Source organism: Dysidea avara, chromosome 8 (assembly GCF_963678975.1).
Source record: "Dysidea avara chromosome 8, odDysAvar1.4, whole genome shotgun sequence".
Classification (NCBI taxonomy): Eukaryota; Metazoa; Porifera; class Demospongiae; order Dictyoceratida; family Dysideidae; genus Dysidea; species Dysidea avara.
In genome coordinates this window covers 37,386,874-37,400,709 of record NC_089279.1, presented here as the reverse complement: position 1 = coordinate 37,400,709, position 13,836 = coordinate 37,386,874, and the positions used below count along the sequence as shown (strand labels likewise).

At 40.3% G+C, this 13,836-nt stretch overlaps 1 protein-coding gene across 1 annotated transcript in view; it reads left to right on the top strand.

Annotated features, from left to right (window-relative positions):
* Positions 1 to 13,471, top strand: part of LOC136264626 (venom phosphodiesterase 2-like) — a 51,607-nt gene extending 38,136 nt beyond the window's left edge. The window contains exons 31-35 of the mRNA XM_066059404.1: positions 8,958 to 9,084; positions 9,137 to 9,220; positions 9,267 to 9,387; positions 9,997 to 10,156; positions 13,150 to 13,471. Coding sequence (XP_065915476.1) covers positions 8,958 to 9,084; positions 9,137 to 9,220; positions 9,267 to 9,387; positions 9,997 to 10,156; positions 13,150 to 13,296 — 639 coding nt within the window. The 3' untranslated portion in view covers positions 13,297 to 13,471. The remainder of the gene's footprint in view (positions 1 to 8,957; positions 9,085 to 9,136; positions 9,221 to 9,266; positions 9,388 to 9,996; positions 10,157 to 13,149) is intronic.
* Positions 13,472 to 13,836: the final 365 nt, after the last annotated feature.

The following is a 13,836-nucleotide window of genomic DNA, read 5'->3' as shown; positions in this document are numbered from 1 at the left end:
GGGCTAGCTACCCACCTTCATTTATTTCTGGATCAGTGCCTGCTGATTAATGTTAATATGTGACTGCTCTATTAGAGTATCTTGATCTTAAGGTTACGGGATACTGTAAACTCCACATGTACACTATCAATCATTTTTCATGATTAGGGGTTTGATTTTTCTTAATGCATTGTTATCAAATATTTATGCATTCTTAACTTCTCATTAATCGACATGGAATTCAAATGTTGTTATGGAAACATGAGTTGTCCCCATGCCAATTAGTGAAAACTATGAACCAAAAATCAGACCAATGAAGAACCATGAGAACTTACTAACAATTCTAAGATTTGAAGAACATCACTTGTGAGGGACTGACAAGAGGATTTGTGAATAATGTGTGTAGTTGCTGAAATATGACTGTAATATGGCCTAAAGCAGGACACTGTGGTCACAAAATTAATTTTTAAATTGATATCACAAGCACCAGAAACATTATTTCTAACAAATGGCTCCGTCAGGACCTAGACAAGAAACCAAACTAGTAGTCTGTTTATACAAAATGTTAACAACTAGTTTGACAATCCTGATTTTTGGTTCAGGAAAATATCACCATTAAACAGCAAAACTACGCATGCGCTTACAGGTGCGCCAGTTGCTAAGTGTGTTGTTTCTATGTTATCTAGTACTGTTACGTGTGTTTTCTTTTACCTTGTAACTATCCAGTCAGCACGCTATTATTCTCCCAACAATTTAAGCCTGTTACCAGCTGATACACAACACAACAACACCAAGCCCGCCTTAATTACGTAATAAAATTTATGTTTGACAGTCGCTCACTATCCCGTAACCTTAAGCATCTCCAATGTAGCTAGCTGATCCCATGCAGTGATCCGTGCCCTTGTTGGATAACCTTTAGCACAAATCCAGTGATAATGCCTGCAATGCTCATTATTCGAGATTGATAAATGAGATTAGCTATAGCTAAGTTGGCTGCAGTGATCCGTCACAAACAACTTATAGCTATGCATCATTGGCTGCATGCGTTGGTGGTCCACCTAGACCGATTTTGGTTGACCGAGCGGTCAGAGGTGCATGTGGCCAACTAAGTTTTGGGCCAGACCAATTTTGGATGCTAAAAATGGTCCAGGCGAACTATATTTGGTCAACTGAAAATGGTCCAGCCGGACCGATTTTTGCCCCAGACCAAAATCTTTGTTACAGACCATGTTGTTACAACACCTAACCTTACAGTGCTACAGTGGTATCGGGCTGTGGGTCTAAGTGATCATTGATGTCAGATATTAGAAGTGGATATACCTACTGTTTGTATTCCCTCTCATTCTTTGATGATTCGTTCCCTTCAACATTGTCCCTGGAATGAAGTGCAGGATTTTCTTTGTACTGTTCCATGGCAGGTGATGGATATTTATGGCAGTGTGGATGACATGTGGTCCTTTGTTAGCTTTATTCTTCATGAATGTTTAGATACATTTGCTCTAATTTATTCTGTCCAGTGTAAGAAGTCTCGTCGTTGGCTAATGCCATCTCTCGTATCTGCCAAGCAGAAGAAGCAAGCAAAGAGGAAGGCTGAGCAAACCAAGAATGATGAACTTACAAACATCTTAAGAATCATTTAAAATGTCTGGTTCAGGAGGCCAAAATTAGTTATGTGAAGAATCTCATCTCGCAAGCTAAACAGAATCTGCAATCTGCTGGTGAGTTATGGCGTGGTGTTAATGTTCTTGGGTGCTATCAAGTTCGCAATTCAGAAGTGGGTTTTGTGCTTTCCCTAGACTCTGTTAATGACTTTTTTAGAACTGTTGCAACTACTGCTGGTCATCAGCCAGCTTCTGCTTTTGTTCCATTAGAATCTAGACAGAGTGACTCCAACTTCACATTTTGTGCAATTTCTCCATCTGCTGTGTATATTGATTTTAACATCTCAGGCAAGCCAGTGAGCACTAACATTTTAGCTTATAGGCTAATTTGGGGGAAAAGATTGGGCAAGCCCATGACTTCACTGGGGCGTGCAAAATCCCTCAAGTAAAATGGTAAGGGTGTCTCTCTGATCTCTGCATTTTGATTGGCTGCACTTGAGAGATGGCTATGCCCGTCAGCATTATGGTTATTCTTCAAGCAGTATTACTGCGCCCAATTTTTCCCCAAATTAAGACTTTTTTAGCTGGTGGGTAAATATACAGAATGCCTCCTTTAATGCCTAGCGATTGTATTATTATACCATACCTACTGTTTTACACACAACCGTGTTGTTGCAGCCAACAGAAGTGCTGTGATCACAAATGGCAGCTGTACAACAGTATGCGTGATCACTAACAGCAGCTGCTCAACAGCATAAGTATGGCAATATATAATACCAGTGTCCATGGAGGCTGCAACTGTACACCATGAAGCAGCTGTATGGTATGCAGTAACACATAACATTGTGACGTCCACAGTGGCGGCTCCTGTGCAACATGAAATAACTGTACGGCATGCGGCAACACATAACACTGTGGCATACACAGTATCAACAACTGTACAACATGAAGCAACTGTATGGCATTCGGCAACACATAACACTGTGGCATACACAGTATCAACAACTGTACAACATGAAGCAACTGTATGGCATTCGGCAACACATAACACTGTGGCATACACAGTCGTGGCAACTGTACAATATGAAGCAATTGCATGGCATTCAGCAACACATAACACTGTGGCATACACAGTGGCGGTAGCTGTACAACATGAAGCAACTGCACAGCATGCGGCAACACATGACATTGTGGCATACACAGTGGCGGCAACTGTACGGCATGCAGCAACACATAACACTGTGGCATACACAGTGGCGGCAACTGTACAACATGAAGCAACTGTACAGCATGCAGCAACACATAACACTATGGCATACACAGTGGCAGCAACTGTACAACATGAAGCAACTGTACAGCATGCAGCAGCACATAACACTATGGCATACACAGTGGCAGCAACTGTACGGCATGCGGCAACACATAACACTGTGGCATACACAGTGGCGGTACTGTACAACATGAAGCAACTGTACAGCATGCGGTAACACATAACACTGTGGCAGCAACTGTACAACATGAAGCAACTGTACAGCATGCGGTAACACATAACACTGTGGCATACATGGTGGCAGCAATTGTACGGCATGCGGCAACACATAACACAGTAGCGACAACTGTACAGCATGCAGCAACACATAACACTGGCACACACAGTGGTAGCACTGTACAACATGAAGCAACTGTACAGCATGCAGCAGCACATAACACTATGGCATACACAGTGGCAGCAACTGTATGGCATGTGGCAACACATAACACTGTGGCATACACAGTGGCGATACTGTACAACATGAAGCAACTGTACAGCATGCGGTAACACATAACACTGTAGCAGCAACTGTACAACATGAAGCAACTGTACAGCATGCGGCAACACGTAACACTGTGGCATACACAGTGGCAGCAACTGTACGGCATGCGGCAACACAACACTGTGGCATACACAGTGGTGGCACTGTACAACATTAAGTAACAGTACAGCATGCGGCAACACCTAACACTGTGGCATACATACACAGTGGCAGCAACCGTACAAGTAGTACAACGCAAAGCAACTATGCAGCATGCGGCAAACAAATACGTAACATTGTGGCATACACGGTGGCAGCAACTGTACAACATGAAGCAACTGTACAGCATGCGGCAACATATAACACTCACAGCAGTGGCAACTGTACGGCATGCAGCAATACATAACACTGTTGTATACACAGTGGTAGCAACTGTATGACATGAGGCAACTGTACGGCATGTGGTAACTCGTAACACAGTGGTAGCAACTGTATGACATGAGGCAACTGTACGGCATGCAGCAATACATAACACTGTTGTATACACAGTGGTAGCAACTGTATGACATGAGGCAACTGTATGGCATGTGGTAACACGTAACACAGTGGCAGCAACTGTACAACATGAAGCAACTGTACAGCATGCGGTAACACATAACACTGTGGCATACACAGTAGCAGCAACTGTACAACATGAAGCAACTGTATGGCATGCAGCAACACATAACACTGTGGCATACACAGTGGTGGCAACTGTACAACATGAAGCAACTGTATGGCATGCGGCAACACATAACACTGTGGCATACACAGTGGCGGCAACTGTACAACATGAAGCAACTGTACAGCATGTAGCAACACATAGCACTATGGCATACACAGTGGCAGCACTGTACAACATGAAGCAACTGTACAGCATGCGGCAACACATAACACTGTGGCATACACAGTGGCAGCAACTGTACAACATGAAGCAACTGTACAGCATGCGGCAACACAACACTGTGGCATACACAGTGGCAGCACTGTACAACATTAAGTAACAGTACAGCATGCGGCAACACGTAACACTGTGGCATATGTACAAAGTGGCAGCAACTGTACAACATAAAGCAACTGCACGGCATACAGCAACACAACAACACTGTGGAATACACAGTGGCAGCAACTGTACAACATGAAGCAACTGTACAACATGAAGCAACTGTACAGCATGCGGCAACACAACACTGTGGCATACACAGTGGCAGCAACTGTGCAACATGAAGCAACTGTACAGCATGCGGCAACACATAACACTGTAGCATACACAGTGGCGGCAACTGTATGGCATGTGGCAACAAATAACACTGTGGCATTCAGAGGCAGAAACTGTACAAGTAGTGCAACACGAGACAACTGTACGGATATCCCTATGGCATAAGCAGTGGCAGCAACTGTACAACATGAAACAACCGTATGGCATGAGGCGACACGTAACACTGTGGTATAAACGGTGGCAGCAACTGTACAAGTAGTACAACGCAAAGCAACTATGCAGCATGCGGCAAACACATACATAACATTGTGGCATACACGGTGGCAGCAACTGTACAACATGAAGCAACTGTACAGCATGCGGCAACATATAACACTCACAGAAGTGGCAACTGTACGGCATGCAGCAATACATAACACTGTTGTATACACAGTGGTAGCAACTGTATGACATGAGGCAACTGTATGGCATGTGGTAACACGTAACACAGTGGCAGCAACTGTACGACACGTGGCAACATATAACACTGTGGTGGCAGCAATGCGGCAATACATAACACTGCAGCATACAGAGTGGCAGAACTGTACGACGTGAAGCAACATGGAATGGGACAACCCATGACTCTGTGGCAGTGGCGGCAACCATACAACATGAAGCAGTTGTACAGCATTGGCAACACAACACTGTGGCATCCATAGTGGTGAACATGAAGCAGCTGTACAGCATGTAGCAAAACATTCACATGCATGCGGTGACTTATGATAGCAATCAACATGAGGCAGTATCAGGACAAGATGCATAAACAAGATGGTTCGATGGTGGCACACATAGTTGCAGTTATAACAATATGACATTATGGCAGCAATAACAATAAGGCGGCAATGACAATATGGTATCAATAACAATATGGCGGCAATGACATAACGGCAGCAATGACAATATGGCAGCAATAACAATATGGTAGCAATGGCAATATGGTAGCAATAACATTATGGCAGCAATGACAATATGGCAGCAATAACAATATGGCGGCAATGACAATACGGCAGCAATGACAATATTGTAGCAATAACAATATGGCGGCAATGACATTATGGCAGCAATGACAATATGGCAGCAATAACAATATGGCAGCAATAACAATATGGCGTCAATGACATTACGGCAGCAATGACAATATGGCAGCAATGACAATATGGCAGCAATAACAATATGGCGGCAATGACATTACGGCAGCAATGACAATATGGCGGCAATAACAATATGGCGGCAATGACATTACGGCAGCAATGACAATATGGTAGCAATAACAATATGGCTGCAGTGACAATATGGTAGCAATGATAATATGGCAGCAATGATATTATGGCAGCAATGACAATATGGCAGCAATAACAATATGGCGGCAATGACAATATGGCGGCAATGACAATATGGCGGCAATGACAATATGGTAGCAATAACAATAAGGCAGCAATGACATTACGGCAGCAATGACAATATGGTAGCAATGACAATATTGTAGCAATAACATTATGGCAGCAATAACAATATGGCAGCAATAACAATATGGTAGCAATGACAATATGGCGGTAATGACAATATGGTAGCAATGACAATATGGCGGCAATGACAATATGGCAGCAATAACAATATCGTAGCAATAACAATATGGCAGCAATAACAATATGGTAGCAATAACAATATGGTAGCAATAACAATATGGCGGCAATGACAATATGGCGGCAATGACAATATGGCGGCAATGACAATATGGCGGCAATGACAATATGGCGGCAATGACAATATGGTAGCAATAACAATATGGCAGCAATGACATTACGGCAGCAATGACAATATGGTAGCAATGACAATATGGCGGCAATGACAATATGGCGGCAATGACAATATGGCGGCAATGACAATATGGTAGCAATAACAATATGGCAGCAATAACAATATGGCGGCAATGACAATATGCAGGTATGTTACGGAGCCAGATTTGGCAACTTTAAGACTGCCCAAAAATTGCCAAAAATAGCAACTTGTGCCATCTACACACTGGTAGATGGCACAAGTGCTGAAGGTCTGTAGGACGCCTGGTCTGTAGGACCAGGCGTCCTACAGACCTTCAGCACTTGTGCTGTAAAGCCTTAATAAATAAATAAATAAAAAGCATCATGGTATGATGGTTCAGACAAACTGGCCGATATGATGAACATGTGATCACAACAATATGTGACTGAGTCTGGGAAAACCAGTCTTATCGCCTATTACAGCAGATTTTAATTTTCACCAGAACACAAAGCTACATGAATGAACTATCAAATTTCATTATCAAAATCAGTTAGACTTGAGTGGTCTGCTTTTGCTGGCTGCTTTTCCCAAGCACAGTGGCAATCTGTATGAGTGGTCTGAAGCTCTAATGGAGCTCTAGCCAGCCCGGGGATGGCTATGTATGGCTGTACAGCTCCGTGGTATTGAATAAAGACATGCGCTGTAAATTTCCTTTCATTTTAGCCACTTTTGATACTTGAATGGCTCATAGCTTGGCTTAATTCATCCCTACGCCTTCTTCTTTAAGATTTTAAACAGCCTCTGACCCTCCTCCAAACCCCCACCTCTCACCCCTTTTAAAGCTTGCCTGATACAGCAACCTTAGTTTAAAATCGTGGGAAGCTTAGCTGTTGGCTACTTGTAGAGTGAATGAGGAATTGGCGTTAAACATGTGAAAATTTGGTGCACATAGCTTGAGCTACAACGCACTGAGTACTTAAACCGGCATTTCTTGATTCTTTTAAATAAGACTGGTTTTCCCAGACTGGGTCACATATTATGTACATGTGATCACAATATGAGGAACATGGGATCACAATATGATGAACATGTGATCACAATAATTATGATGAACATAAGATCTCTTATTTTTTGCGTGTCCTATTACAACCTACGAACTAAACGAGTCTTCCCTAGCACATGTGTTCAATAAGTAATGTATTAAAGTGATATGACTATATACCCTTCACCCTTCATGTACTATATGTGACCGGATTTCACATAACAAGGCTTCCACACACACAAAATCAAACTTACGTTTTTACCAGAAATGGATTGCTGGCCTAATACACTATCACATTCCACACTGTACTTCCTTCAGGACTGGCAAGTCTGGTTTCTGTGGCAGCTTTCTTCCGACCCTGTCAAAGCCACGAGTGGGAGATTGGCGCCATTGAATGGCCATGGCTTTGTGATAATGGTGTGTAGTGAGCTGGGACTTCACAGAGAGCTCACCAATAGTGTTCTCGGTCAATTTGGAGTGATTTGAGGGCCATGGAGAGCCCAAACTTGGCCTCTGGATTCCAATCGTCTTCTTACTCCATTTTATACCCGTATATTAAGACCACCATCCACCCCCACCCTCCCACCCTATTACTATCACCTGTGATATTATTACCCACTCGAGAAAAGCTGCCCAAAACAGGGCTAATTTTGGGTATCAGAAATGTATACACCCACTCAGTCATAGCTAGTAAATAGATGCATACTTGGTGCAAATTTTGTTTGCACAGCTGTAGGCACTGGGAAGTTATTACACAATGATTACTTAAAATCGCCATATCTCCTAACGAAATTTTGTGCGTCGAAGCCGGGTTTTGTCAAATTCAGTCACATATACCCTTCATGTACTATATACCCTTCATGTACCATATACCCTTCATGTACTATATACCCTTCATGTACCATATACCCTTCATGTACTATATACCCTTCATGTACTATATACCCTTCATGTACTATATACCCTTCATGTACTATATACCCTTCATGTACTATATACCCTTCATGTACTATATACCCTTCATGTACTATATACCCTTCATGTACTATATACCCTTCATGTACTATATACCCTTCATGTACTATATACCCTTCATGTACTATATACCCTTCATGTACTTTATACCCTTCATGTACTTTATACCCTTCATGTACTATATACCCTTCATGTACTATATACCCTTCATGTACTATATACCCTTCATGTACTATATACCCTTCATGTACTTTATACCCTTCATGTACTTTATACCCTTCATGTACTATATACCCTTCATGTACTATATACCCTTCATGTACTATATACCCTTCATGTACTATATACCCTTCATGTACTATATACCCTTCATGTACTATATACCCTTCATGTACTATATACCCTTCATGTACTTTATACCCTTCATGTACTATATACCCTTCATGTACTTTATACCCTTCATGTACTATATACCCTTCATGTACTTTATACCCTTCATGTACTTTATACAGAGTTTTGCTAACTATGTACGGAGGAAGAACTGTTTTAGGAGAGACCCAAGAGTAGCCATCTCAGATAATCCTAATTGTACTGATTATTATCGATCTGGGTTTGACCGAGGACATTTAGCACCTAGTGGTAAGTGTGCTTCATTTAGAATATTGTAGTTAATATAATCAAAATGTATTAGGTGATTTTAACTATGATCGTTTTGCACAACTCTCTACATTTGTCCTGACCAACATGGCACCACAGTACCATCCATTTAATGCAGGTAATATCATGTCCTCTAGTGTCAGTAGTTGTTCACTTGATGGTAGGGCTATGGCTGGTAGCTGAGAACAAAGTCAGAGAATGGGCTCTGCAATACTCTACCATCTTTGTGATATCTGGATGTGTGTTAGGTGATGGTAGGAGAGACCCTGACGGTAACTACAACTGGTACGTTATACCTTCACTACCAATATAAGTTATTGTAGATAATTCACTTATTTTATGAGATTTTTTTATTTATTAAGGCTTTTACAGCACAAGTGCTGAAGGTCTGTAGGACACCTGGTCCTACAGCCTGTTTAAAGATGTTATATTAGGTGTGTTTTGAAAGTTCCAGTATATGAGTGGTTTTACTTTTAATTAAAACATAAAAACAATTAGTAGCCCATCAGACTCATTACACACAACCACAAACTGCAGTCTCCATCATTGTGTGACTCTTTTCAGGGGTGTAATGAAACCATGGACAAGTGTCCTGATTATCAAAGTGTCCTGATTGAGGTATCCTGATTTCAGGAGTCTAAATGTGTGTACACTAATACAAATGGGACCACGGACAAGTGTCCTGATTATCAAGGTATCCTTGTTAGTGAGGTGTCCTAAGTCCAAATCCTACCACTATCATAAACAAGTGACAGATGTTCACTCATAGTAGCCATGGCAATAATATAAGTGATATGTATAGTGTATTGTGGTCTCACATGAGTCATGTGTATTGTGGTCTCACATACATGTACACAACATACAAACATATAAAACTTCACTGATTATTAACAGGTGGATAGGAGGGTATGAACATGTTGCTGTGCCAACTCATTTCTACAAGATCTTGTCACGTTGTAATGCTACAAACATTACCACCTTCAGCAAATGTCCAGTTGATAACCTACTGACAATGACCTTCTTGTTTAAACATGTCAACAGTGGTGTACCATCAGTGAGTTACTTTGTAACTTAGACAACTTGTTTTATTGTCACATTCATGTCAGGAGCCCATAAGCGCCGTAAGGCACCTTACGGCGCTTATGGGCTCCTGGTCATGTCCTCCTATTTCCAGCACTAACTGATCAGAAGTTCCTTTTACAACACATCATCTTGTTTATATCACCAGTAATCACTCAATACCTTACATCATGATTGTCAAGCACAGTGTTAGCTTGTTGAATGTGGACAGAGGAATAATCCTAGGCCACTCCAAATTGATTTCCCGTCCTGGCCAAACTAACTTTGCCATTAGGGCAAGCAGAAATTTCCACTATGTTGACTACTACCGATGTACTCTATTACATAGCTACAAGGTGGGAAATTCAAGTTTACATGGATAAAGTTGCAAGTAAATTAGTCCAAATAACCTGTGAGCTTACCTTTACCATGTGTTCAATGGTGTATGATAAGAATCTGGACTAAAACAATCACATGATACTTAGAATACATCAATTTACAGAATAATGGAATTTTCTGGCTTGACTAAATTACCATGCAGGCAGTGGACGGGAAACAGGAAATCAAGTTGAAGTGGCCTAATATTAGTCTGGTCTGCATTCAAATATGGTTTAAAGTTTCTAACTTCTTATATGGTGTTTCTGACTCCTTATATGGTGTTAAGTTTCTGACTCCTTATATGGTGTTAAGTCCTTGCCATTTCACAAGCTGTGTAGCCTCCTTGCAGGCCTTTAGTGGGATATAATAATAACATCAATTGTATGATGTAATCTAGGTCAGATTCTTATAATTTTTACAAGGAATGAGATTTGTTTAACCCTGATGAAACATGACTCGGTCTGGTCCTGGTCAGAATATGCTGGTTGATTCTCCAACAATGTAATTGTTACAGAAACAGATAATGTTACTTGCATTCATCAGAAGTGTTTAACATGTAGTCTTGCTTGCATTCGTGTACTAGAAAGAGTCTCCTCTCTTCAATACACTATAGAGAACAAATAGAGAGTGTATAATGTAGTGATTACAGTAACAAACTTGGCATATATTTGAAGAGGTCAATTTGTGGTAAGATCATAAAGTACAGTAGCACTGTCATGGAGATTTGCAGTTACAAAAAATGTACGTTGAGCAGAGACCAGCCTCTTCATGACACATTGGTAGTATCAGTGAGGTAGAACTAAGCCCAAAAGTGCCTGCAATCGTGTAGCACCAGTACCTGCCTACAGCACGTGTACAGGACTTTGCAATATTGCGTATGTTACAATTATCCCAAAATTTATACTTCTATAGCAATAGAATAAAGTTAATATCTATATAGCTACACATAACTTTGAAAACCTTCAAAATAACAACTTCACACCACTTGTGACCAAGTCTGACAAAAAAAATGTTATAGTCTGAAAACAGCTACATCATTATGTTGGCATAGTATTACGCATCTCCCATTGCTCGGTAAGCTGTAACAATTCTGTAAACTTCAGAACTATCTCCAGTAAGTGGTAAAAATGTTGCTTAGCTCAATAAGTTTGGATAATCAAAGTCCATTCATTTATATAACAGAACCCTGTTTAAATACTCTAATAGAACAGTCATTTCTACTGTTTGGATAACCAAGTGTCGGATAATAGAGGTTTGGATAATCAAGGAAGCATTTCAGTCAAAATTTGATGGACTATATAAACAGACTGAGTCAAGTCCTACATAATTATGATTATTATAGTACTGTACCCTCTACCCAACCTGGTGGATTATTGGAACAGTTTAAGTAAAGCATGCAGGTGCCTAAATGATGCTAGTACTTGTGCTATTGATTGCAGAATGGGCTGGACATCACTGAAAACAAAGAGTAATGTAGACATTATTTTTTAAGACTACTGTATTTTCTGACACGAGTTGTCAGCGAAGAGAAATGGGACACAAAGGGGACAAAGGTAAGTCCATGTTGCATCCATTGTATGTACTGCGGTATGCCAAAAGGCACATGTCAGACTGAAGCAATATTGAACAGTGAAAAAATTAAGTCCTTAAACCCCAGCCTTTTAGTAATTGATTTATAGGAATTTTCTACTGCCTACTGACTGGCTTATTTACTAATGTCTTCAAACAAGTGTAAGTATTTCAGGTCATACTGGGGCTTGGTTGTTGTGTATGTAGTTTTGTTTTGTTTAATTTGTTTATTACTGTACCTTATTATCCTTTGTCCTTGTACTGTGTCTGCCTTTTGTTTTCAGTGTACTAGGAGTATCACCCTCATACAGGCTATGCCTTTTGGAGTATCACCCTCATACAGGCTATGCCTTTAGGAGTATCACCCTCGTACAGGCTATGCCTTTAGGAGTATCACCCTCGTACAGGCTATGCCTTTTGGTAGGGACCCGCCGATTATGCTCATAATTTTACCTATTGTGCTATGCTGCACTGCTCAAAAATTTACCTATCATGCTTAAATTTATGCTCAATACCTATTATGCTCAAATTATGCCCAATTATTTATGCCTCAGTTACCATGCTCTGCTAATAATTTCCAGTTTACGAATAAATTATAGTGGCTGAAGCACAAACTTACTTGTTAAAATGCATATCACAGAAAAGATCGATATACTCTAATAGAACAGTCAGCTATGTGATTGTTCTATTAGAGTTACTGACTGTTCTATTAGAGTATATCGATCTTTCTGTGAGGGTTATAAGCAAGAATTCATACTGTTACAAAATATCTACCTATTATGCTCATAATTATGCCAGCATAATCGGCGGGTCCCTACCTTTTGGTCCAACACTGTCCTTTGGTAAATAAGTAAACATGCAAGGTGTCATGAAGATTTGTGAGGCTGGTTTCAGTGTTTTTTGCAACCTCCATAATCCAAAAGTTACTACCTTATTGTATAATAAATAATATACACAAAAACTGCTCTTATCTCCTATTGTATTGAGAAGTGTCGGTAATAAGCATTTAGTGTGTTGTAGCTACCAAATTTGTTATTTTAGGATGATAGCACAAGATATCTCCTGGACTCCCTAACAACTATTAGGAACATTGAGATGTTGACAGGAGTAAACTTCTTCAGCCACCTCACAGTGGAACAACAAGATAAAATTGAATTGACTAAAGCACCGGCTTTGTGGGCCACTTGACACTTTATTCATTGCTATACCTAATAATATTGTGTGGTGTCTGTATGTGTGTTTATATATAGTGTGAGCATTGAATACTTGTAACCCTATACTGTGTAGTCAGCCAGTTATGACGTAGTTAATATTATGTGGTGTCTGTATGTGTGTTTATATATATTATAGTGTGAGCATTGAATACTTGTAACCCTATACTGTGTAGTCAGCCAGTTATGACGTAGTTAATATTATGTGGTGTCTGTATGTGTGTTTATATATATTATAGTGTGAGCATTGAATACTTATAACCCTATACTGTGTAGTCAGCCAGTTATGATGTAGTTAATATTATGTGGTGTCTGTATGTGTGTTTATATATATTATAGTGTGAGCATTGAATACTTATAACCCTATACTGTGTAGTCAGCCAGTTATGATGTAGTTAATAATTATTATGTGGTGTCTGTATGTGTGTTTATATATATTATAGTGTGAGCATTGAATACTTATAACCCTATACTGTGTAGTCAGCCAGTTATGATGTAGTTAATATTATGTGGTGTC